This window comes from Dreissena polymorpha, chromosome 11, assembly GCF_020536995.1.
Source record: "Dreissena polymorpha isolate Duluth1 chromosome 11, UMN_Dpol_1.0, whole genome shotgun sequence".
In the NCBI taxonomy this organism is placed as follows: Eukaryota; Metazoa; Mollusca; class Bivalvia; order Myida; family Dreissenidae; genus Dreissena; species Dreissena polymorpha.
In genome coordinates, this window is record NC_068365.1 from 3,647,671 (window position 1) to 3,675,076 (window position 27,406).

At 34.9% G+C, this 27,406-nt stretch overlaps 1 protein-coding gene across 1 annotated transcript; it reads right to left on the bottom strand.

Annotated features, from left to right (window-relative positions):
• LOC127851165 (uncharacterized) lies at positions 1–27,406 on the bottom strand. The gene is made up of 3 exons (XM_052384783.1): positions 26,308–27,406; positions 25,465–25,671; positions 1–203 (listed from the first exon to the last, which is right to left on the bottom strand). Exons 1-3 carry the CDS (start codon positions 26,663–26,665, stop codon positions 1–3), a joined length of 768 nt encoding a protein of 255 aa, XP_052240743.1. The 5' UTR covers positions 26,666–27,406.

Genomic DNA, 27,406 nt, shown 5'->3' on the forward strand with positions numbered 1-27,406 from the left:
CTAGCTGACTTGCTGGCTTGCTAGCTGGCTGGCTGACTGGCTGGCTGGCTGGCTGACCAACTGACTGGCTGACTGGCTGTCTGGTTGGCGGTGGGCTGACTGACTTGCTGACTGACTTGCTGACTGGCTGGCTGGCTGACTAACTTGCTGGCTGGCCGACTGGCTGACTAGCTGACTGGCTGACTGACTGGCTGGCTGACTGGCTAACTGGCGTTCTTGCTATCTGGCTGGCTAGCTTGCTTGCTGTCTGGCGCGCTGGCTTGCTGGCTGGCAGGCTGGATAGCTGGCGGGCTGGCTGGCGGGAGGGCTGGCGGGAGGGCTAGCTGCCTGACTGGCTGGCTTGCTGGCTGGCATGCTGGCTGGCTGGCTGGCTGGTAGCGGGCTGGCTGGCTGGCTGGCTTGCTGTCGGGCAGGCTGACTGGCTGGCGGGCTGGTGGATGGCTGTCTTGATGTCTGGCTGGCTGTCTGTCTGTCTGTCTGTCTGTCTGGCTGGCTGGCTTTCTCACTGGCTGGCTGGCTGGCAGGCTGGCGGGCTGGCTGGCTGGCGGGCGGGCTGGTTAGGGGCTGGCGGGCGGACTGGCTGGCTTGCGGGCGGGCAGGCTGGCTGGCGGGCGGGCGGGCTTGCTGGCTGGCTGGCTGGTGGGCTGGCAAGCTGGCTGGCTGGCTAGCTGGCTGGAAGCTGGCTGATTCGCGGGCTGGCGGGCGGAGGGCTGGCTGGGGGACGGTCGGGCTGGCGGGCTAGCTGGCTGGTTGGCTGGCTGGACGGCTTGCTGGCTGGCTGGCTGACAGATAGACAGACAGACAGAAACACACACACACAGACATGCATACTTACAGATAGACACACAGACAGACCGACGAACGGACAGACAGACAGACACACAGACAGACAGACACAAAGACTGACAGACAGACAGTCAGACAGACAGACCGTTTATTCAGACTTGAAAAATAGAACATCGTCTTTATTCTTGAATACTTACACACCTTTTTGAAACGTCAATAGGTATAACAATATATAATTATTTAAGAATACAAATATACACAATCGATGGTTAAAACGTAAGATCTTGCGAAGTAGAAATGATATTTTTCAACAGTATTATTAAGATCGTGTGTCTTACAGACAGAAAGACAGACAAACAGACAGTTAGACAGACAGACAGACAGGCAGGCAGGCAGACAGACAGACAGACACACAGACAGACAGCTAGACAGACGGACAGTTAGACAGACAGACAGACAGTTTATTCAGACTTAAACAAAATGACATCGTCTTTATTCTTGAATATATACACTTTTTTCTGTCACGTCAATAGGCATAACAAAAATTATTATATAGCATAAAACAGGTCAATTAAGAATACAAATAGAAATAAACACAGTCGATGGTAAAAGCGTAAGATCTTTCGAGGTAGAAATGACATTTATTTAACAGTATTATTAAGGATCGTTTGTCTTACAACTTAAGAATCTTTGATGTAGTTACATATCAATACCTCCTTTGTTGCATGAAACTAACAATTTAAGGCATTTATATGTGAATAAACAGGTGAATTAATATAAAATATACGGCTGAAATATTTGTTTTCTGAAATTATTGTAACAAGCCATTACAACATAGAATAACATACAAGCGGGTTTTTAAATTGACTCGATCAAAATTACATTCGCAACCTTATTCAACATATAAATTATTGTGTTCTTTATTAATTAGGAAACATACATGCATTCCTAAATGAAAACTTTATTTTTAATATACATTCTGTTTTTGACGGTAATAGCCGTTTTACTGCGACAGTGAATTGTTAGCATGAATAATCTTTACACATAAGTATATAGCCTCTGTATGGGGGAATTAGGTAGAGTCCGACAGATTCCTGTACAATTGAGGTTAATAGAGGCAAATATTACAAGGGCCAGAACTTCCTTAATAACAGGCAATATATAACTTCCGGCATTAACGTACAACTGCATGTCGCCCTGAAGAATGTCCATGAGTATAAATGAAAATCCATTGAAATAATAAGAGGAGATGCGTTCACAAGAAATTATTCTTATACTAAGTATATTGAAAAAATAATCCAAGGGTCATTATTTCAGTTTAACGGTAAGCGATATTTAAATTTCCGAATAAAAGACGGGAGAGCTTATGTCCGCCCCTATAAAATTGACGGGAGGGTTTTTATCCGGATGCCGTATATCCCTATTATATGCATGTAAAGTGATAATGTCGAAAGAAAAGCGTGTTGCACGAAAATCGACTTTAAATACTCCAAACTAAATTGTAGGGTCGGCAAGAAAAAACAACGTAGGGTCGGGTTACCGGAAACAATTTTACGCTTTAAAACTGTACCTTTAAAACAGAAAATGTCATAATTTGGTAAGGAAATCAAACAACTTATACCAACCTACAGCGCACATCTGATATTGAAAAAAAATACTTTTGCATATTTTAGGAACGTCATAAATTTTCCTTCACAACGATATTATTTGAATTCAAGTCGGTAGAAAATAATGCTTTTATAATTACTTTTATCTTTTCCGAATTTTACGCAAAACATAATTAGGCATTAGAAATCATAAAACTTTACCAACTTTGGACGCTAATAAGAGCGCTAATTTGATATTGTAAAACAGTATTGTTGCATGTTTTACAAACCTTAGAGGGCCTCTCTACTAGGATACCATTATAATTAATATGGAAAAAATAATATAGCTTTTACCAGAGTTGCGACACCTTAAGGGTTTCGCGGGATGGAATGAGTGGGGAGATCAAATCAAATTGAAAACCGATTTCGACCAAAAAATTGGATACGAAAAACATTTGATTACGAAAAAAATAAATGGGTAAGAATATAAAAATGTGGGTACGAAAACGTTTGGCTACGAAAAAAAATTGGGTACGAAAAAAATTGGCACCAAAAAATAATTGGGTATGAAAAAATTTGGGTACGAAAAATTTGGGTAGTAAAAAAATGGGAACGAAAAAAATTTGGGTACGAAAAAAAATTGGGTAAAAAAAAGAGTGGGTACGAAAAAGTTTGGGTACAAAAAAAAAGGGTACGAAAAAAAATTTGGGTACGAAAACATGTGGGTACGAAAAAAAATTGCGTACGAAAAAAAATTGGGTACGAAATAAATGGGTACGAAAAAAAAAATTGGGTACGAAAAATTTTGGGTACGAAAAAAAATGGGTACGAAAAAAATGGGTACGAAAAAAAAATTTGGTAGGAAAAAAATGGGTACAAAAAAAATTTGGGTACGAAAAACATTTGATTACGAAAAATATTTGGGTACGAAAAAAATGGGTACGAAAAAATATGTGGGTACAATGGGTTCATGTTAAGGTTTTAGCATGGCGGACGCCGGATGGCGAAAAGACACTTCATGACACAATGAGCTTGCTATGACAAAACCTCAGGTTTTGTTCGAAAACAGCCAAGCTCATATGCATAAATCAGTGAGTAATAGTACTTATACTCAATAAAAGCTAGGCACAGCGTATAAAATCAGAACCACTGGGCTGAATCTGCTGAAACTTGGTCGCATTATAGATTATGGTCCAAACATGCTACAGAATGAGCGCTTCTGGACCTGACAGCGTAAAACATTAACCGATAATGGACAGCACAAAATGGGTTATTTTGTACAAAAAAAGAGTAAACTTCAAGTGGCATTTGATGACTTTTAGACATCAGAAAGTTGCAAATGTTTAATATTCTGCACACTTCGACTTGTTTTTTGTTTTTTTTACAAATTTAGAAGCATTTATCCTTGGGGTGTATATAAACCCTGTTATTCAATGTCAAAAATAGCTAAGCAGCAATTCCCCTTTAACATTATTCCTTATATTTAATGGTATTGTTTAAAAAGATAACTGTGTATATTTAATCATAATGGCTCCGTATTTCACACTTGATAGGCCACTGCTGGGGCTTGAACCCAGAACTCATCTCACATTGTAAGATGCATTTTTCAATTAAACTACAATGACTGTATCGTGTGAAGTGGAGCCAACATACACCCACATAAGTGAAAAAATCATTACGTCGATATATTTGTCCTGGGCGTTTCCCAACATGTCGCATAACTGTTTACAACAAAAGATGTATACATAGATAAATATACATACATGTAAATGGTGAAAAAATGAACCATCTATTTTTAATTTTTGCTTCATATATACACATTTCCTAGCCATGATTTATAATTATATCATGTTGAAATCATTTTTAGACAGAATATTACTGAAACTGCAATAAACAATAAGATGAATAGATATAATGTTTACTTTTATCTAGTACAATGAACAAATGTTCTTCCGATGCCATTTTCACTAAGGTATAGGTATTGAATCCTGATATATATACGACTAAAAATGAACATCTAAACAGCAGTATTTTACATGAAGAGTACTCACAAAACCACAACAATAATACTCAATGAATGGACTGTCCGAAATCCGAAAAATATGTACACTACAATAACAAGACGTTAATACAAAATATGCACGTTAACATTATTCAAGATATGAAAGCAATATATCAAGGGATATAGGAAATATTTGGGGTGGTATGCACACTTTAACAAAGAGTCAGTGTGCAAATTTCACTTTTGAAACCACTAGCCCGTTCGGGCTACCAGATGGAATTTTTCACTAGCCCGAACCAAAGTTTACTAGCCCGAACTGTTTATCACAAGTTTTTAAAATAAGTTTATATTTTTGCGGTTCTGGGTAGATTTTAATGCAGGTAGGGTGTAATTGATGAGGATTGCAACTAACAGTTGATCCCAATTAACTGGAAATGTTATTATAATATTTCAATGACACAATACGATTATAATATTTATGTATGACGATATTCGTCAATCAATACCTTACATGCAGTCAAGATGCAAAGGTTTATATCCAGTCTGTAAATAATTTTAGATGTCAATTGTCCCAAATTTGAAATCCGAAACATTTAGCCGAAAGTCTTAGGCCGTATGATAAAGCGAATAGAGGGCAGTGTCTCCTCCCCCTAGCTTACTGTTTTTTTTTATAGTCTTTCTAGGTCCAATTCTGGTGAGTACAATGTGAAAAATTATCAACCAGACCATCCGTAACATCGCATGTGTATTCATCATTCTAGATATTTTTTTATCAAGAATGTCGAAAATAAATTAAAATCGACAGATAATACCGTATCCGGAAACAACTGTCCAAAAACAATCAATGTAAGTCCTTGCACGTGAAATAAAATATGCATAACGTTTGACTGCCAAAACTGAAAACCAGTAAAAAGTAACCAAGCAACTACGCTATCAATATATAATTTGGTTGACATATTCTATTAAAATATGATATTGCAATGCGTTAATTCGTCAATAGATCATTACAAATCCAAGATGGCGGACATTTAAAACATTTGTAGACTTGTATGGTTTTCTGAAAGTACAGCAAATTGAACAACCTGGGTAGATCCGCATTTTATTTGCACGGTATCAAAAAAAAAATGTCATTCAAACTCTCGTCATGTCAACATAATCGGAAGGGTGAGGAAACGCGATACGAAGCTAAATAAACCCTCTAAGGTATGGTTCAAACGATGGATGAAAATAATATTTTTGAGCATTTTTAATTTCAAAAGTTCGAAAAATCAATAGCCCAATCGGGCTAGTACCCATTGAAATTCAGTGGCCCGAAACAAGATCAACTAGCTCCAGGCTAGTGCGAATTTCGAACATTGTAGAGTTATCAATAATATGCATATTCTACATGGAAAAAGTGTCATAATTCTTATAAAATGCAAGTGATACAGTTGTCTGCCAAGACTTGTATTTAGGTTAGGGTCATGTTGGTTAAGAAATATGCAAAATATGGAAGCAATATGTCAAGGGACATAGGAAATATTTGGGGTGGTACGCAAACTATAACATTTGCACGCTAACGCCAATGCCGGGGTGAGTAGGATAGCTCCACTTTATATATTTCATATATAATAGTCGAGCTAAAAAGTAAATATACTATATTATTAACAACAAGCTTACCTCAATCACAACTTTAATGCAATGCTTATAACAATAAAGTTACAATGATATTTCATTGATTAAAACTAACTTATTACTATTGGTTGCCCGCACAGGCAACCATCTTTAGTATTTTGGTTGCCCAGATAAAGAATAACGAGCCCAGAAATATGTATATGTGTATATTATACTTTCTTTTAATAAAATAATAGATAATTAAATAAATTTGCTGACATTGCACTACTCAATGTTTGATGTTTTATTATGAGCCTGAATTTAATTATTTCCTATTCCTAAATAATGAATGTTATTTAACTAGTAGTGATCCATTGTGGTCAATTGTTATTCAATTTTTATTGCACTGAATTGTTTTAAGCTTAAAAAAAACAAGTTGCCCGGCCGGACTATCAACTTTGGAAATTGAACTGCCCAGGCCAAAACTACTTGTCCTGGGCTCACGGGAAACCACTAATTTTCATCCCTGTATACCCTTTCATTTTCTGTTCTTCCATCCTATTCTCAAAATGAATTTTAAACCACAATACTTTATAATAACATTTGTATTGAATGCTAACCATATTATGACCCAAAAAACAATTTTACAAACCCGTAATCCAGTCGCAGCGAGTTTTTTTATTTAGTTTACCATTATCAGTGTTCTCTGTAAGACCGGCAGCGGGCCATTTCGCCGGTTACATTTACTCTAGACGCCAACTACTTTCCCCAAGTATATCAAGTAAAATGTCACAAATGCTTTAGTTTTACTGCATTGTTGCTGGCCATATAACTGGCTACTCAAATTTGTTTGGAAAACACTGAATTATGCATGACAAACACACAAAACTTAAAATCTTAGATTTGTTTTTAAAATAAATTGACACTTCCAGCTTGTCGCCATTAAAATCCAAAGATTCAAATAATTTTCCACGAGATACGTCAACAATTGCTTAATCAAATGAATGAAAAATAAAAGTAAAGAAAGCCGGATTTTACATAAATTCCAGGTTGATAAACACAACAAGATAAAGGTACCTTGTAGTCGGTGAGATATAATAATAATACATTTAGTAAGGCTCGTACCCTGGGTACGGTAAATATACTAAAACGTACCCGGGAATTTTAACACTTAATCGGTTGTTGTCGGCTATTTTGTACAAATATTAATATATGGTCACATTTATGTCAATTTTCTGTTCAATGGCATTTATATTATCAAAACTCATTGTTAAATCATTAATGTGATTTAATTTTAAATCTTAAATTGTTAAAAGTCGCATCATTGTATGACGTCGTCAAGTATAATATTTTCCGCGACGTTGCACATTAACTTTTTACCGCCATAGATTTTTTTAAAGAAACATTATTTGGTTTGCGAGGTCAGGGGTCAGATCAAAATTCCAAATAGTGCAGGGTCGCACATAATGCTCATAGCTACCATGTGTTTAAGTTTCATGGTTCTAGTGCTTATGGTGTAAGAGATAGTGGCTAGGACAGACGGACAGACTGATGGTGGAGATAACCACAATGAACCTGTTAACAGCCAACTAACGCTGCCAACAAAGCACAAGCTTTACGTGTCAGGATGTGGCACTATCTATACAAACTGCATAAGAAATAACAAGACGCTTAGGGTTTGAGGGACACCAAACCTGATTATGAGTCTTCCACACCTTAAGCATCTTAACCCTTTGCATGCTGGGAAATTTGTCGTCTGCTAAAATGTCGTCTGCTGAATTTCTAAAATTAGCATTTTCTTCGATTTTTTATCAAAGAATACTATCAGAATAGCAAACAGTTTGGATCCTGATGAGACGCCACGTTGTGTGGCGTCTCATCTGGATCCAAACTGTTTTCAAAGGCCTTTAAAATTCGGTTCCCGCACTGAAAGGGTTAAATATACTTATTTGCTTGTGTACATGTACCTGATAATAAATTATTATTATTACCTGTTTTGGCATCAACAAGCTTTATCAATTGGCCCTCAAATTTTGCACATAAACGCTACACGATCAACCAATATGCCTTTTCATTTCAAGTTGGAAAGCAATTTAGCCCTTATTCGGCCATAATAGGGTGGAGGATCAATTTAAAATACAACTATTCCAGATACAAAAATATTAATTCATTTATTTAATGCACTTATTTTCTTCTCTTTTGCTACGAAATGACCAGTCATATTTTGCACTAGCAGATGATATTTCTTTTTTTACATATGAAAGGTAAAAAGAAATTCAAGCAGCATTTTATAATATAAATTTAAAAATGCACTAAATCATGCACTTAAAAACAATATTATTGTGATTCTGTTATTTATAATCATATTAATAATGCCTCATTTTTCTCCATTTTATGGTTTACTATCTATTTTTCCCAATTTTATGGTTTATCTTGCTTATTTTCTGAATTCAAAAGGCACTGGCTTAAAAAAGCTGTCTATGCATGTAACTGTATATTGAAATCTCATTATGAGTGATTATAAATGCATGATAAAATTCTAACATGTTATGTTATAGATAAATCTATATTGTTGGTAATTTTTCCTAAACATTATTAGCCACCGTTGTGTTCAAACATATTTTTTGTTTTATTAATGACGTTGTTTCACAGATTACTGTAACAGAGCTACAGATTAGGTGCGCATTTGTGTAAATACCCAATGTAAAATTGCCGATTACGCATAGAAAAATAAAACCATGCGTTCCGAAACCCAATTGAAATTGTCGATTAGGCATATCATATTTTTCCTTTGCATATTGAGTAAATCTGTCCCGGAAATACCCTCGTCCGAAATACCCGGATTCTTTCCGCTTTGTCCAAGCGCTTTCAGTATACGTGTTATTGTTGTGAAAATGTAGATGTTAATGTCATACTTGTTATGTACAAACTGACTTAAAATAAAATTTGTATTTGTATATTTGTATACCATGTGCTCAAGTGTTTTCAAATTCAGAATGACATTTCCCGGTATTTTAGAATATTCTGGCTTGTGTTGTTAACAAATTGTAGTGTAAATACAAACTCAAAGTAAATATTTAAAACTACCCGATTCACACTGAAATCAGTTTTATAATCCACCAGACGTATGTTGTTAATCACAAATAATAGATTTCAGAAAACAAAGGCAATGTTTACAATATTAGCAAAAGATGTCAAGGATGATCCGACAGTATCCAAATGAAAACTAGTCTTGGACAAAGCGACAATGGCTTCAAAATTGTGAATTTCAGACTGATGAGAGTTATTTTCATCTATTGTTAGATGCATTTGAAACATTTAAACCTTAAAACATTCCTCGATGCAGTAATTTATATTCATTCACCAATATATGTAGAAATGTATCCAAGAAAATGAGTATTCTTTGATTTATTGCGTGACATAAATATGTTACGACTCTGGTTGACTTTAGATACAGAGTTGGCCTCAGAGAACAGGTATGTCAATACCATATAAATTGTACGCTGAAGTTTCTTTAGCTAATATTTTTCTAATGTTGACAGACCATTGACATTGCTGGGGTTTGTTGATTTAAAGACTTATTATCATCACGGGCAGAAAAACATTATTGACATTAAACAGCGCGTCATTAATTAGACTTCAGCTGCACAACTGTATGGTAAAAGGTAAATATGTATCTTAATAATTATGTTGACAACTAGCTTACGTAGCAACGTCCGAAAATATGAAATATCCGACATGTATTTCAATATTTAAAATTCAAGATATAATGACGACTGAACTGTTTTACTTTAAGTAAAAAACGGTAAAACTATGTTGAAAATGAAACACAACAAACTAAATACTTATCTGTTACGGCTAAACGAATAATTATCCCAATATAACACTGTCATTGAATCGCACATTTCAATTATAATTATTCCCCTTGAAAGTTAATGCATATTGATATAACGAATTCATCAAACGTTATCAAACATTAGTAATTTGAATTGCATCGGATTCGCACAATATTATGTGGATGTAAATCCGATCCGGTTGTTGTTTATGTGTCAAGCTCATTTTGTCAGTGACTGAGTGAGATATAATAAATTTCTTCCGTAGTAAAATCTACTGTAAAGTACACAATGATACTTACGTAATTCTGTCGTATCCGTCTGAATAAACATCCGCTGCACAAAATATAGACATTTGTATTAATGATAATTAAACACAATCATATTTTCTGTGCTTATTGAACTAATAACACTGAGTTTCTTTGTCGCGTTACAAGATGGCGGATGTCTAACGCTGTTTGTGAAGTGACGTCACAATGTTTATCTGTGCGCGTGCCCTTTCCCATAAAAGTATTTAAACACAAAATACTCGAAAACTTGATTTTTGCCAGGTATAACGCCTACGCCAACAAGTAGATCGCATTCTGGTCCATATACATGTCAAATTTTAGCAAACGTGTTCGGCCAGTTTTCAAGAAACTCAAATCGCAGTGATTTGCCTCAGCTTAACGAAACTTAGCCCCCTTTATCATTCGTTCGATTGAACGTCATCAATGATGACGTCCAATACATCACTCATTCCATACAAAAAAAGGGTACGAAAAAAATAAGGGTACGAAAAACTATTTGGGTACGAAAAAATGGGTACAAATTAAAAAATAAGGTACGAAAAAATTCGGGTACGAATTTTTTTTACTTCGAGCAAATGGGTATGAACAAAATTTGGGTACAAACAAATTTGTATACGAAAAAAAATGGGTAGGAAAAAAATTGGGTAGGAAAAAAACCAATTTGGTTACAAAACAAATTAGAGTATGAAAAATATAGGGAACGAAAAAAATTAGGATACGAAAAAAACTATTTGGGTACTAAAAAATGAGTACAAATAAACGTTTGGGTACGAAACAAATTTGGGTACGAAAAAAAAAAGGGTACGAAACAAAATTTGGGCACAAATAAATTTGGGTACAAAAAACATTTGAGTACGAAAAAAATGGGTACGAAAAAAATACGAAGTAAATGTGGCCACTAGAGTGTTAACAAGGTTTTACTAAAGCCATATTAGAAAAAATGCCCCACCACCTGGCGGCCATATTTTTCAACCAACCGGCATCATTTTCGAACTCATCCAAAATATTTTTGGGATGAATCTTCTGACCGAGTTTCATGAAGATCGGACTATAAATGTGGCCTCTAGAGTGTTAACAAGATTTTACTATAGCCTTATATAGCCATATAAGGAAAAATGCCCCGCCCCTTGGCAGCCATGTTTTTCAAGCAAACGTAACCATTTTCGAACTCTTCCAAGATATCATTGAAACCAATCTTCTGACCAAATTTCATGTAGATTGGACATTAAATGTGGCCTCTGGAGAGTTAAAAAGGCTAATGTTGACGCCGCGCAACGCACAACGGACGAGCTAAAAGGCGTGGGGATAATAAGCTAATTGTAGGTTTACAAGTACATGTAGCAAATCAACTCAGCGGGACTGCATTAATGGCAGGAATAAGGGTAAACCTGTTCAGAGCAAACTAACACTGCGAACAAAGCACAAGCTTTACGTGTCAGGACTCAGCACTATCAATACATTCTGCATCAGGAATTACAAGACCATAAGGATTTTAGGGACCCTAAACCTGAATTTGACAGTCTTCCACACCTTTAGCATCAAAAATATTTTTATTTGCTTGTGTACCTGATAATTTATTATTATTACCTGTTTTGGCATCAACAACTTTTATCAATTGGCCCTCGGATAAGCCGCAGACATTCTGCTACCTGAAAAGTAAAAATACCCAATAGAAATAGATAAAAAAAAATTCATTTATGTATTTTAAGTGTTTTTTATGAATAAAAGGAAGCGATAAAGCTTGTTATATTTATAATTTTATGAAATATGAAGGCTGGCTTAATTGAATGCCTGCTGCAATGTCCATATTGTAAATATGTCCGCCATTCCATGTTGGTGGAATGGGGCTCTGTTTAAATGATCATGCTATACGCACAAGCTATTGTTGCGTTAATGGCTCACAGAGTCCCTGGCGATGAATTCAGACATCATGTAGCACATTAACGCTAAACGATCATTCAATATGCCTTTTGATTTTAAATCCCAAAGCAATTTAGCCCTTATTAAGCCATAATAGGTTGGGCCGTTGGGGATCTATTTGAAATACAACTATTCCAGATAACAAAATCTGAATTCATTCATTTAATGCACATATTTTCTTCACTTTTGCTACGATATGACCATAAATCAGCTTTCCCATTCATATTTGGCACTAGCAGATGATATTTCATTGTTTACCTATGAAAGGTAAGAAGAAATTGAAGCAGCATTTTATACTATAAATTTAAAAATGCACTCAAACATGCACTTAAAAACAATTTTTATTGTAATCATATTAATTATTCTTCATTTTTCTCAATTGTATGGTGTATAGGCTATTTTTCCTGATTTTTTGGTTTATCATGCTTATTTTCCGAAGCCAAAAGGCACTGGCTTTAACAAACTGTCTAAGCATGTACATGTACAGTCAATCTTGTATTAAGAGACCACTCAAGGGAGTAATTAAAAGCGGTCTCTTAAAAAATGGTCTTTAAATAAAAAAGGCCATTCTGGAAGAATGTTTACTTTTATAACAAAATGAAAATAAACACAAAACATAAACAATATTTTACTTATAATGTGTTTTATTTTTTCACTTACTACAAATTATCATTTATTATAAATGAATTGTGTGTACATATTTATTTGCAAAAACAACATAGAAAAGGAAATATTTTTCGCATTTTCTTTACCTGACACATTATTTTCCACGTCTTCAAGCACCTTGGCTTTATGCTTAAGAATGTTCTAAATTTGAGTTTTACCAACTCCAAACTCATCAGCGATTTTACGTGCACTTTTCCTCTTTGACAATTACAAAACCCGAATTTTCTCGTTCAACGTTAACACTTTTTGTTTTGACATTTTAATTTCTGCATGTACGCTTAAGGAAATCTGACTCGATTATGATACATAATGAGCTGAAAAAATTAAAACATGTCAATTGAAAACAAAACAAACAGGATTGGAAAATTTATTAAGTAAATAACAATGTGATTGGCTAACAAATATCTACTAATTAGCATAATTACAAATTGGTAATGTACGGATTTCGACAGATGATGCCGATTAATAGGTTATTTTCCGCACTTCTCAGGAAATGTTTGTCGCGTACAGTGCATTGTTTCTGCACCTGTTATCTTCACTCGAGAAAAATCGGTGTTGTCTCTTAACTTTCCACATAGTTAACTATTTAAGCTGTAGACTGTGCGTAATACGTTCCTCTATATTCAACTCAATAAATTGATACGCAGTCTACAAAAATACCGGTCAGAACCAGTCAATGAGAAAAAGCATAATCAGTATGGTTGGTGTGAAAACAAAGCAGAGGTGTAACAGTACATCTTATCGGCTTAGATAAACAATTAACACGGATTTGTTCCTGAAAGATAAATAGATTTACCACTTTTACCTCCTAGTGGTCGCTTAATTCAAGATTCGAAGATCAAAATACACAAAAATTAGCGGTCGCTGGTCGCGTAAGACAAAAGTCGCTTCATATAATATCATAATATAGCGAAAAAACTCCGTGGGATTTCAAAATGGTCGCATAAGACAAAGGTCGCTTAATACAAGTGGTCGCATCCACAAGATTGACTGTACATAAATATTAAAATAGCTTTATGAGTGATTATGGGTGATAAAAATCTAACATGTAATATCATAAATCTATATTGTTTGTATTTTTCGTAAACATAATTACCCACCAGTGTGGTCAAACATATTTTTTTGTTTTTAATGACGTTGTTTCACACATTGCTGTAACCAGTGATTTTTTTCGCTTTATATTTTACAGCCTGTGCCTTATGGATTGGGAAAAAGCAAGAAAGTCCATGCAATTGGGAAAAAGTAAACATTATAATTATGATAATGATTATAAATTACAGTTCACAAATTATTTATAAATGCACGATTTCTAAAATTTATATCATAAAGTGCTGGGAAATTAAATTGCTGTATAATAAACTCAATAAACCAATAATTTAGTTTATTGGCAAACTTTTGCATATTTTGGGGGAAATTTATGTCCGATTGGGAAAAATTGCTACTTTTTGCCATTAGGAAATGGCCTGTAAGAGGCTGTAATTATGGGCAGAAAAAATCACTGGTAACGTACAGTCCTTATACGGAATTTAGGAGTTTTATTTACCAGTAAACTTTTTTATTTTTTTGATTCGTTAAAAAATATTTAACTGTTATATGTAATGTGTTGGACTTGTTATTATTAAAATCTAGAGTTTTAATGAGATTACATCACACAATATACGTATAAAAATATTCAACTCACTGCACATCCGACTTGTCATCATTAAAATCCAGAGTTAAAATGAAAATACGCCACACGAGATAGGTATTTCATAACATCTTCGCTCTCTTGTATGGTATAAAATTACTGAGGGTGTACATCCTAGTTTAGTGGGATATTTTCAGATTTATATACTGGTATTTTACACGTCTTAAACTTAAACTGTTACATATCGCAGATTAAAAGATGTCTGTTTTGATTCAAAGGCCATTTTACCCAGCATATCCCAGACATGATGAGTGTCCAAATTTGTGCAAACAATTTAATTAAAACAATGAAATTTATCAATTGTAATTACCAGCTATATAAAAAAAATGTAGTGTTAAATTGTGGTGTTAACAACCGGAATAACCTATGTGAGAATCTGGTGGACAAATCACTGCGCTAACCAGACATCAGTCTGACATTGATATTGCTCCGCTGTACATATTTTTATTATCTTGACAGGCCATGGACATTGCTCGGGTTTGTTAAGTTAAAGACTTATTATTATCAGGGACAGGCAGACATTTTATAAATTAAATAGCGCATCATTTCTTACAATGCAGCTGCACAACTGCATAGGAAAACAATAAATCAGTATATTATGTCGACAACTAACTTGCGTAGCAACATCCGAATTATAAAATATCCGACTTCTATTTCAATATCTTAAAGTCAAGATAAAATGACGACTTAACTGTTTTACTTTAAGGAAAAAAAAACAGTAAAACAATGCTTTTAATGAAAAGGAGATAAAGCAAACTGAATACTTATCATTTTTATTGCTTAACAACTAATTATCCAAACATCACACATTCAATCGCACGTTCCAATAAAATTATTCCCCTTGAATGTTAATGCATATTGATAAAACGAATTCATCAAACGTTATCAGGCATTTGTAATTTGAATAACATTGGATATTTATAAGAACACACGTATATTAAAGATATTATCCGACAAATAGAATACCATGTTAATACCAGTGTGTACTTACATTTATCCGACACGTCTCGGAAAGCCTCGCCGTGTAAACCTTTCTTCAACTCGTCGCACACAATAACACATAGATTTATGTCATGAATATCTAAACAACCACACTCGATCTGCACAAAAGACATGCTTGTGTACTTCGTATTGATATTTAAACACAATTATTACGTCGTTGTTTATAGATTTAACGCCTAACTGTATATATATTGAATTAATACCGCGTAACTTAGTTTCTTTGTTTCTTAACAAGATGGAAGCTAGCCTAAGCGCTTTTCATGACGTTACGTCACAATGTTTATCTACGTGCGTTGTGTTTCGCAGAAAAAATATTTAAACACAAAATACTCGAAAACTAGATTTTTCCCAGGTATAACGCCTACGCCAACAGGTAGATCACATTTTTGTCCATATACATGTCAAATTTCAGCAAACGTGTTCGGCCAGTTTTCAAGAGACCCAAATCGCGACTATATGCGCCAGCTTAACGAAACTTAGCCCCCTTTATCATGCGTTCGATTGAACGTCATCAATGATGACGTCCAATACATCACTCATTCGATAAAAAATTAGGTACGAAAAAATTCGGGTACGAAAAAAAATTGACTACGAACAAATGGGTACGAACAAAATTTGGGTACGAACAACTTTGTGTACGAAAAAAAAATGGGTATGAAAAAAATGTGGGTAGGAAAAAAAAACAATTTGGTTACGAAAACAAATTAGAATACGAAAAATATAGGGAACGAAAAAAATTAGGGTACGAAAAAACTATTTGGGTACAAAAGAAATGGGTACGAATAAAAGTTTTGGTACGAAACAAATTTGGCTACGAAAAAAATGGGTACGAAACAAAATTTGGGTACGAAAAAATTTGGGTACAAAAAACATTTGGGTACGAAAAAGATGGGTACGAACAATTGTTTGGGTACGAACAAATGTGGGTACGAAAACCATTTGGGAACCAAAAAAATGGGTACGAAAAAAAAATTGAGTAAGACAAAAATTGGGAACGGACACATTTGGTACGAAAAAATGGGTACGAAAAAAATTTGGGTACGAAAAAAATGGGTACGAAAAAAACTTTGGGTACGAACAAATTTGGGTACGAAAAACATTTGGGTATAAAAAAAATGGGTACGAAAAAAAATTGGGTACCAAAAAAATTTGAGTACAAAAAAAAAATTGGGTACGAAAAAAAAATGGGTACGAAAAACATTTGGGTTCGAAAAAAAAGGGGACAAAAAAAAGAATTGTGTACGAACAAATTAGGGTACAAAAAACATTTGGGTACGAACAAAATGGGTACGAAAAAAAAATGTGGGTACGAAAAAAATTTAAGGACGAAAAAATGGGTAAAAAAAAATAGGTACGAAAAAAATATGGTTACGAAATATGGGTACGAATTTGTTTCTATTTAAAATCAAATGATGACGTCAATATAGCACTCATTCCATAAAAACCAGGAGTCAATGACCCCTGGACTGAAATTTTGAGGAGTCAAATTGAAAAATTCTGGGGTCAATTTTGAAGTGCGTTAATTGTGTTTTTGTCTGTATTATTCAATTTTTTTAGATAAAAACATGCTCCAAGAGTTACACAATATCTAAAAAAGTTATACTGCGTTATTAAATAAAAATACCATGATACATAACACAGCATATTTTAATGAATTGGTACGCAAAGATAAGGACAAAATATCAATAATTTGTGCGAACAATATCGACTTTAAGTTTTTCAAAAACAAAACATGTTCATTTTACAACTTTTATTATTTCTATCACTACTGTATACTATGTTTATTTGTTAAAACAATAAATGCTCATTAAAATCTACTTCATCATAACACATTTAAGTAATTTAAGATATGTACCTGTAGCACCTTTTCATCACATATTTATCCTTGTTATATTATCATCATCCCTATAATAGCTTTTGTACAAAAACACAATCTAAATGCATGTATATCTATTGCTGTTTATCCGAATACTATACATGTCGGAAATATATACACTTAAGAATGCCTTACCAGTAGTAGTTTAACTTTAATAATCCAAAATTTCCTTGTTGTTATCTGGTTTAAGAAACCTTATTTAATGTTCGTTAAATCCAGTTAATGCTATCTCCATTATTGAATCACCATTACTTGTAATTTGAATTGTTGTTGTTGTTTGAATCGCCATTTTTTAATTGAACGCGGGTTTAATGTTAATTTACAATACGTCCGCCAATTACAATGTCAAAGGTCAAGACGTAGCAATTTAATTCTACTCGGATAATTTATATCTAATTGAGAAAATGTGTTTTCTTAATGTTTATGTGTAGTATTATGACTTGAGAGTATAAAAAACAACGCCCGGGGTAGACCTCTATTCCCTCGATTATAGACCGAGTTTCAAATACTGAAACATTAATTTTGATTAGGAGCACAGGCGGATTTATTACCATGGAACTGGAGATGTTAACTGACTGACCCTCGGGTTAAATTTTTGATGCGTCAAAATGACGCACGGCAGAAAAAAGGGTTGCGTCAAAAATGAGTCATTTTTAATTTGCTCGCGTCAAATCGCAGGATTCTGCTTCTATTGAAATCGCTGATCCAATATTTGTTTTGAAGTTAAATATGCATACCGATGTTGATGAAGATTAGACTAACAGTGTGACTTCTGTGGTATAAACATGCTTTTTGTTTGTTTAATATATTAACCAATTTTGTTAGCTCAAATGACCCAGTGTCAAACTTGGCTGAGATTTAATTTATACAAGACATCATTAGAACAAATGACCTGACCAAGTTTCTTGAAGGATGCACAGTAAATGTGATTTCTAGAGTGGTAACAAGATTTTACTATAGCCACTGGCCCATATAAAGAAAACTGCTATGCCCTCAACGGCCATGGTTTTAAACCGACAGAACATTTTTAACTATACCCAGAATTAATAAAACCTTATCAAACATTAGTAATTTGAATGACTATACATGTATTAAACACCCCAAAAAACTCATGAATGTAAAATCAAACCCCGTTGTTGTTTACTTTTCAACCCCAGTTTGTGAGAAATAAATGGGTTTCTAAAATTTATCGCATGGAAATGGTATATACAATACTAATAATTCAACTTGTCATAAAAAATTTGAGTGCACAATTATACTTACAGAGTAATCTGTCATATCTATTACCTGTCAAATAATACCCGAAAGGGGAGTTAGACAGTATACAGTCTTGGCCAAACATGGTATTTGATTTAGACAAAACAAATAATTTGGTAATTTACGAGAAATATGATATAAGCTTTTTAAATACGCTCGTCCCGCATTATGCACTGTACTCTTTACACTTCTGAAAAATGGCGTAGTCATATGGTTGTGTTAATGAAATTCTCAGACATATTTACCGATATAAATGTGACGAATCACATGAAATCGCGGTGATTTTCCACTCAAAAAGCAAACTGTCCGCCTTGACTCCGCAAATTAGGCAACAATCACGGGTCTCGTAGTGTATACATTGTATATACAGAAGCGAAGGAGTCATAAAAAAACTAAATTTAGTATTAACGACACGCTTACATGTACATCAATTTTAACTTTAATCCTTTGCTCAAAACAATAAAGTTACAAAGATATGAACCTCCAATTTTGGTCATCCTTCTCTTTCTCAAAATTTATTAAAAACCACACTATTTTTTTTTAAATTTGTGTATCAAATGCTAACCATTCTTACCTAAAACATGATTAAGAAACCGAAATCTTTACGCAGCGAGTTATTTATTCTTATGGAAGATTAAATTATGCATGACAAAAATACAATCGGAAATATTTTACAATCTTTTGATGCTTTAAAAAATATTTTACTGTTAAATAAAATAACACGTCTGACTTGTCGTCATTAAAATCCAGAGTTTTAATGAAATTACGTTACACAAGATACGCATTTCATACCATATTAGAGCAAAGGAGACATAAAGAACTAAATTTAGTATAAGCAACACGCTTACCTAAATTTAAACTTTAATCCAATTCTAAAAACAATAAAGTTGCAAGATACAGTAACATGCACGCACTTCCATTTTCTGTGATTTTTTTGCGTTCCATTTCTCAAAATTTATTTACAACCACACTAATTCTTAATTACATTTGTATACGATGCTTAGCATAACAAAGCCGTAATCCTGTGGCTGTAAGTTATTTTATTCCTATGAAAATTTAAATTATGCATGGCAAACACAAAATCCAAAATAATTTTGGATTCTTTCTATGCTTTAAAACATATTTAACTGCACGACTGACTTGTAGTCATTAAAATCCAGAGTTTAAATGAAAATACGCCACACGAGATATAGCTGTATTTCATATCAATTCATGTGTGCTGAACAAAGGGGCAATTATACACTAGGCTTACAATGCTCAAACCAAAAGGTTCCAAATTGTTGCAAACAAATAAATTAAACATTCACATTTATCAATTATAATTACAAGCTATTTGTTTTTGTACTGCTATAAATTGTGGTGTGGTCAACCTATGAGAGAATCAGGTGAACCACTGCCCTAATCAGAAATCAGTCTGAATTAATGTTACTCAGCTTTACATATTCTACTAATTATTAATTAAATAAAAAAATTAAATCTTGACAGAACCTTGTCAAGTTGACGATGCTTATAATTTGAGAAGTTAATGATTTATTATCATCGAGGGGGGTATTCCAGACGTAAAACATTGCATCATTACATGGAAAACAGCTGCACAACTGTATGCGAAAAGGTAAAACAGTATATTCTATCGAGAACTAACTTGCATAGCAACGTCCGAAATGTGCAAACTCCGACATCTATTTCGATATTTATAAATTCAAGGGGAGGTATAAAACCCGGAACTATCCGGAAATCTTTATGGTAAAACCCGGATCCGATATAAATGGTTATAACTTCATTATTATTCGTCCGATATTAATTATAATGGTACCGTTGTAAAGAAGATCCTCTACAGATTCTAACCATATCAAAATATTTTATGGCAGGGTCGTAGTCGGCCTGTAAATCGCGGACAAAGTCGGCCTGTTTTAACGTTTTTTTTTACACACGCAAATGCCGAAAAGAAAACCCGGATCCGATATAAATGGTTATAACTTCATTATTATTCGTCCGATATTAATTATAATGGTACCGTTGTAAAGAAGATCCTCTACAGATTCTAACCATATCAAAATATTTTATGGCAGGGTCGTAGTCGGCCTGTAAATCGCGGACAAAGTCGGCCTGTTTTAACGGTTTTTTTTACACACGCAAATGCCGAGAAGAAAACCCGGAACCGATATAAATGGTTATAAATGCATTATTATTCGTCCGATATTAATTATAATGGTACCGTTGTAAAGAAGATCCTCTACAGATTCTAACCATATCAAAATATTTTATGGCAGGGTCGTAGTCGGCCTGTAAATCGCGGACAAAGTCGGCCTGTTTTAACGTTTTTTTTTACACACGCAAATGCCGAAAAGAAAACCCGGAACCGATATAAATGGTTATAACTTCATTATTATTCGTCCGATATTAATTATAATGGTACCGTTGTAAAGAAGATCCTCTACAAATTCTAACCATATCAAAATATTTTATGGCAGGGTCGTAGTCGGCCTGTAAATCGCGGACAAAGTCGGCCTGTTTTAACGTTTTTTTTTACACACGCAAATGCCGAGAAGAAAACCCGGAACCGATATAAATGGTTATGACTTCATTATTATTCGTCCGATATTAATTATAATGGTACCGTTGTAAAGAAGATCCTCTACAGATTCTAACCATATCAAAATATTGTATGGCAGGGTCGTAGTCGGCCTGTAAATCGCGGACAAAGTCGGCCTGTTTTAACGGTTTTTTTTACACACGCAAATGCCGAGAAGAAAACCCGGAACCGATATAAATGGTTATAAATGCATTATTATTCGTCCGATATTAATTATAATGGTACCGTTGTAAAGAAGATCCTCTACAGATTCTAACCATATCAAAATATTTTATGGCAGGGTCGTAGTCGGCCTGTAAATCGCGGACAAAGTCGGCCTGTTTTAACGTTTTTTTTTACACACGCAAATGCCGAAAAGAAAACCCGGATCCGATATAAATGGTTATAACTTCATTATTATTCGTCCGATATTAATTATAATGGTACCGTTGTAAAGAAGATCCTCTACAGATTCTAACCATATCAAAATATTTTATGGCAGGGTCGTAGTCGGCCTGTAAATCGCGGACAAAGTCGGCCTGTTTTAACGTTTTTTTTTACACACGCAAATGCCGAAAAGAAAACCCGGATCCGATATAAATGGTTATAACTTCATTATTATTCGTCCGATATTAATTATAATGGTACCGTTGTAAAGAAGATCCTCTACAGATTCTAACCATATCAAAATATTTTATGGCAGGGTCGTAGTCGGCCTGTAAATCGCGGACAAAGTCGGCCTGTTTTAACGTTTTTTTTTACACACGCAAATGCCGAAAAGAAAACCCGGAACCGATATAAATGGTTATAACTTCATTATTATTCGTCCGATATTAATTATAATGGTACCGTTGTAAAGAAGATCCTCTACAAATTCTAACCATATCAAAATATTTTATGGCAGGGTCGTAGTCGGCCTGTAAATCGCGGACAAAGTCGGCCTGTTTTAACGTTTTTTTTTACACACGCAAATGCCGAGAAGAAAACCCGGAACCGATATAAATGGTTATGACTTCATTATTATTCGTCCGATATTAATTATAATGGTACCGTTGTAAAGAAGATCCTCTACAGATTCTAACCATATCAAAATATTGTATGGCAGGGTCGTAGTCGGCCTGTAAATCGCGGACAAAGTCGGCCTGTTTTAACGGTTTTTTTTACACACGCAAATGCCGAGAAGAAAACCCGGAACCGATATAAATGGTTATAAATGCATTATTATTCGTCCGATATTAATTATAATGGTACCGTTGTAAAGAAGATCCTCTACAGATTCTAACCATATCAAAATATTTTATGGCAGGGTCGTAGTCGGCCTGTAAATCGCGGACAAAGTCGGCCTGTTTTAACGTTTTTTTTTACACACGCAAATGCCGAAAAGAAAACCCGGAACCGATATAAATGGTTATAACTTCATTATTATTCGTCCGATATTAATTATAATGGTACCGTTGTAAAGAAGATCCTCTACATTTTCTAACCATATGAAAATATTTTATGGCAGGATCGTAGTCGGCCTGTAAATCGCGGACAAAGTCGGCCTGTTTTAACGGTTTTTTTTTACACACGCTAATGCCGTAAAGAAAACCCGGAACCGATATAAATGGTTATAAATGCATTATTATTCGTCCGATATTAATTATAATGGTACCGTTGTAAAGAAGATCCTCTACAGATTCTAACCATATCAAAATATTGTATGGCAGGGTCGTAGTCGGCCTGTAAATCGCGGACAAAGTCGGCCTGTTTTAACGGTTTTTTTTACACACGCAAATCTAGATGACAATATACAATATACGCACCGTGAAGAAACTAACTCACAACTTATATACAGAAAATATTTGAATTAAATCATTAAAGGCACTTCTAGCAGAAGAACCTGGAGTTCGTAAAGACTTTTATTAAAAAGTAAGGAAATGAACTTTCAATTATTACTTTAATCAGCAATTCAACAACAAACGGGCCATATTAAAGGGTTTCATGTGACCTAATGAACTGAACTGTTAGCCCAAAAACCCCGCCCAAAACAGATTGTCATCCTATTCGTTGCCATCCTTGCAACCACAATTTACCTACGAAGGTCAGATCGGGATTCGAACCCGAAACCACCCATTAGCCATCTAAATAAGATATGATTCCGGCCTGGGTTGCTCTACCAATTAAGCTATTCTGACCTTTTGAAAAATATATGGGTAAACTGCAATGCTGTTGAATAGCATGATTAACTTGCTTAGAAAAACGTTTCCAAAGAATTACATGTACATTTCATTGAAATTGTTTTATGATTTAGAACGATATATTTGCAGTTTAAAAGGTCACACGAGGCAATGTTTGAAAAGCCCACAAAAGCTTCCGTTTGTAAAATGGTGATAATTTGCCGACCGTGTAGTTCATATAAACCCTTATTTTGCACAAATCGGGAAGAAACATTTATGGATCGAAAACCAACTGCAGATAAGAGCAACATAACAGTCCTTGTAACTAAGTAACTTTTTTGTTTTAAAATCGCACAAAAGCTGCTGTTTGTAAAATAGATAAAATCACCTTATGTCTGCACTCATCTGAAGTATATATGGTTCGAATACCATCTGCGGATAAGAGCAACTAAACAGTCCGGGGCAATTGCACTTTACCGGTACGCACTATAACCCAAGCCCTTATAATTAGTGTTAAGTTGCGCAAATTTCGGAATCCATGATGGCAGCGTACCGGTAAAGTGCAATATAGCCAACATAAATAAGGAGTTAAAGCGGGACTGCACGATTTGTGTCAAATATGTTAATCAGCAATTAAACAACAAACAGGCCATATTAAACGGTTTCATGTGACTAGACGAACTGATGAACTGAACGGTTAGCCCAAAACCCCGCCGAAAACAAATTGTCACACTATCCGTTTCCAGCCTTGCAACCACAAGTTTACCTACGAAGTTCAGATCGGGATTCGAACCCGAACCCACCCATGAGCCATCTAATGATACCGGCCTGGGTTGCTCTACCAATTAAGCTATCTGACCTTTTGAAAAATATGTAGGTAAACTGCAATTCTGTATTATAGCATGAATGACTTGCTCAGCAAAAGTTTACAGTTATTCGCACATCCCTGCTCATAGCAAAACACAATTGACTAACATAAAATCTTTTTCCGTAAATTTATAAATCTTTAATCGAAACATCTTCATTCATTTTCATAAGATAATGTTTTATTAATTTTGCATTGCCTTGTAGCTTTACATTTCAATTAGGAGATTTGTGACGTATATCGTGTGTGGTCATTTCAGTGACGAAAAAAACTAGTTTAACCTCAAAATATTTAACATACAGTCCACACAGGCTAAACAGGGTCGACACTCTTCGCTGTTATGACATTTTTCGTTTAAATGAAGTCTCTTCTTAGCAAAGATACCATTAAGGCGGAAAGTGTCGTCCCTCATAAGCCTGTGCGAACTGCACAGGCTAATCTGGGACGACACTGTACGCACATGCATTATGCCCAGTTTTCTCAGAATACGACACATAGTTTAAACGCATTTTCGATAGAATTAGCGACGACATATGAACGTGGTTTGTTTTTAACAGTTAATTATTTATTCAAAGCATCATCAAATGCAAAACGTATTTAGGATTGTTTGTTTGTCATGCATTATTGTAAACTTCGATAAGATTAAAAAAAGAGCAGACATGTGTATGTGGTTAAAAAAATGTAAGATAAATTGAAAGAGAGCATAATGTGGATGTGCATTTCGTTTGACTCTCTGGATTTTAATGACAAGTCGGACGTGGCATTTTAGTTAACAGTAAAATATTTGTTAAAAATTCGAACGAGCCCAAAACGCATTTTGGATCTTGTGTTTGTCATGCATACTAGAAAACTTCCATAGGCATAAAATAACTCGCTTCTACGTGATCGCGGGTTTGTAAAAAAATGGTCAGAATGGTTAGCGTTCGAAACAAACGTTATCAATAATGGTGTGGTTTAAATTAAATTGCGAAAAAGTGACTGAAGTACAAAAATGGTTGTGCATATCATTGTAAATATACCTTTAGACTTTTTTTCGTTGTATATTCGGAGTCCAATGCAATCAATGACGATTTGTCCAGTATACTTATTGAATTATCTGTCTATTTGTAAATCCAGTATGAAATTTATCAAACCCATTTTGATACTTAAAATACTTTCAAATATATATGCATTTAAATACAAGCAAAGTTCGGATTTCAATACACATATCTATACTTAGATTCTCAAAACCATACCCATATCAGTAATTTTAGTCGAAAAACTCACCCCGTATTTTCGGCACATCCCTATATACCCGTATATAGGAAGTTATCCCCCCCCCCCTTTTTCCGGGGCTGGATGTCGAAGGCATAAATTGCATTTTATTGGACGAGATAGATTAATTTGTATGTCGGTGTTGTATGTCGGTGTTGTATGTGTAGGCGCGGGACGGCTGGACTGAGTATCAGGCCCTGGGTAAGTCGGTCTAGTTGGTTTCGTTAGAGACGTGACGGCTGTTTCTATGTTGCTTGCAACCGTGTTCGTACCATCTATGGTCAGATGCAGACCATCTCTGCTGAGGAGATAGACATTGGCTCCTGCAATGAGACCAAGCTAAGATTGTTAAAAAAATGAACAACTATTGTTTTTAGAGAAATGTATAGATAAACAATAATAAGAATAGCAGTTAAGTTTTTCTTCAAAATTTAAAATTTCGCATTGTTTACGAAACACCCATGTGTTACGAATTTGCGTTGTTCGCCATAATTAAAGATGATGGACATTTAAGTCGAGGTCGATATTCCATGATACCACCATAGTTATGTTGAATACATAATATATAATAACAGTGCCACAAGATTGATCACCAATGTCAACATCTATATTTTTCCAATGTGTGTTAGCAAAATAGTTTTTGAATGTCAAAACATCCTGATATTGGCGGTCTTCGAACCCATAACCTCCCGTTCTATATGCGACCTCTCAAACTCTGCCGCACGGAAGCTTGATGTAAGTAGGCCAATAGTTAACAAACTTTAAGAGAGCGTAAAACATTAGCCAATTGTAGCGTCTTTTCATATTACATATTCAGGGAAAATTGAAGTTACTTGCGGGCGAAAGAATAGTACTATCAAACTCAAATATCCAAAAGCATTATCGATAGTTAAACGTGTGGATCGATATTACGGGTTCACATAGTATAAGAAGATACAGTAAAACGTAAGTTTGTTTACCGAACATGGTGTGGAATTCCGGATGTTCAATGACACGAACCCACGGCACCTTGCTGGCAAACTCGCGTAGCAGCTTGTTGACAACGCCAGCATCGTAGTTCCAGTGTTCTAGGAAGTCTTGTCGATAACCGTTGCCATTGAAGCGGTTCCGTGCCCTTGGGAGTAGTTCGGATATAAGGATAGTCGCGCTTGGTGTAGCGTTGTGTACCCCTTCACAGAGTGCCACGATGTCCTCAAAAACTCGAACCGGGGTCTTTGTGCCGATGTCATTTGCACCGACGACGAAAACAACAACCTGTAAATATGGTTTAATGTACAATGAACGGGATTTGATGTGAAGAAAAAACAATATATTCATGTTCCGTTCATACAAGAGAAATTGAGAAAAATAAGATTCAGGTGAGATGGGGACAAAGAAGGATGAAAATTCTTATCGCGCATGCATACGACCAGTTTCTTAGGTTTTACCTTAAATTGGTGGGGTCATCACAGGGGAGGGGCTCAGGCGGGCACAAATATTGACCAAGCGTGACCAAATGACCGTTACGAAGGGCATTCATAACGTTGCATATAAGTGACACGAGTGTGGTCCTTTATGAAAATTTAGGTTTAGGGGACTCAGAAAATTTAGTTGAAAATCCTAACAAGTATTATTAAAGTACGGAATCCGGATAGTGCTATTAATAATCTCGCCCTACTTTATATACGATTGTGATAAAACAAGTAATATCAAGAAACATGATAATTATAATGACGATTCTATAGTGTGCGGTCATTTATTTTTCAATTACAAATGTTTCACTATGAGTTGTGTATTAGGCAGCAGCGAATTTACTGTGTATCTCATTTCTGGAGAAAATCATATAATGAATTCACTGATAAGGATCTTGTGTATTCATTTAGGATACAATGTATTCATGGCTCAATTCTCACTATTACAGGTTTGGCACACCGTACTGTGTACGAATAAACAATGCATATTAAAAACTTCAAAAACAGAAACACAGTTGAAAGCGAGTTGATACGGATTTATTTGTATTATTCAGTATAATACTTACAAATATACACAATCAATTTTTGCAAAAGATGTTATTGAAAT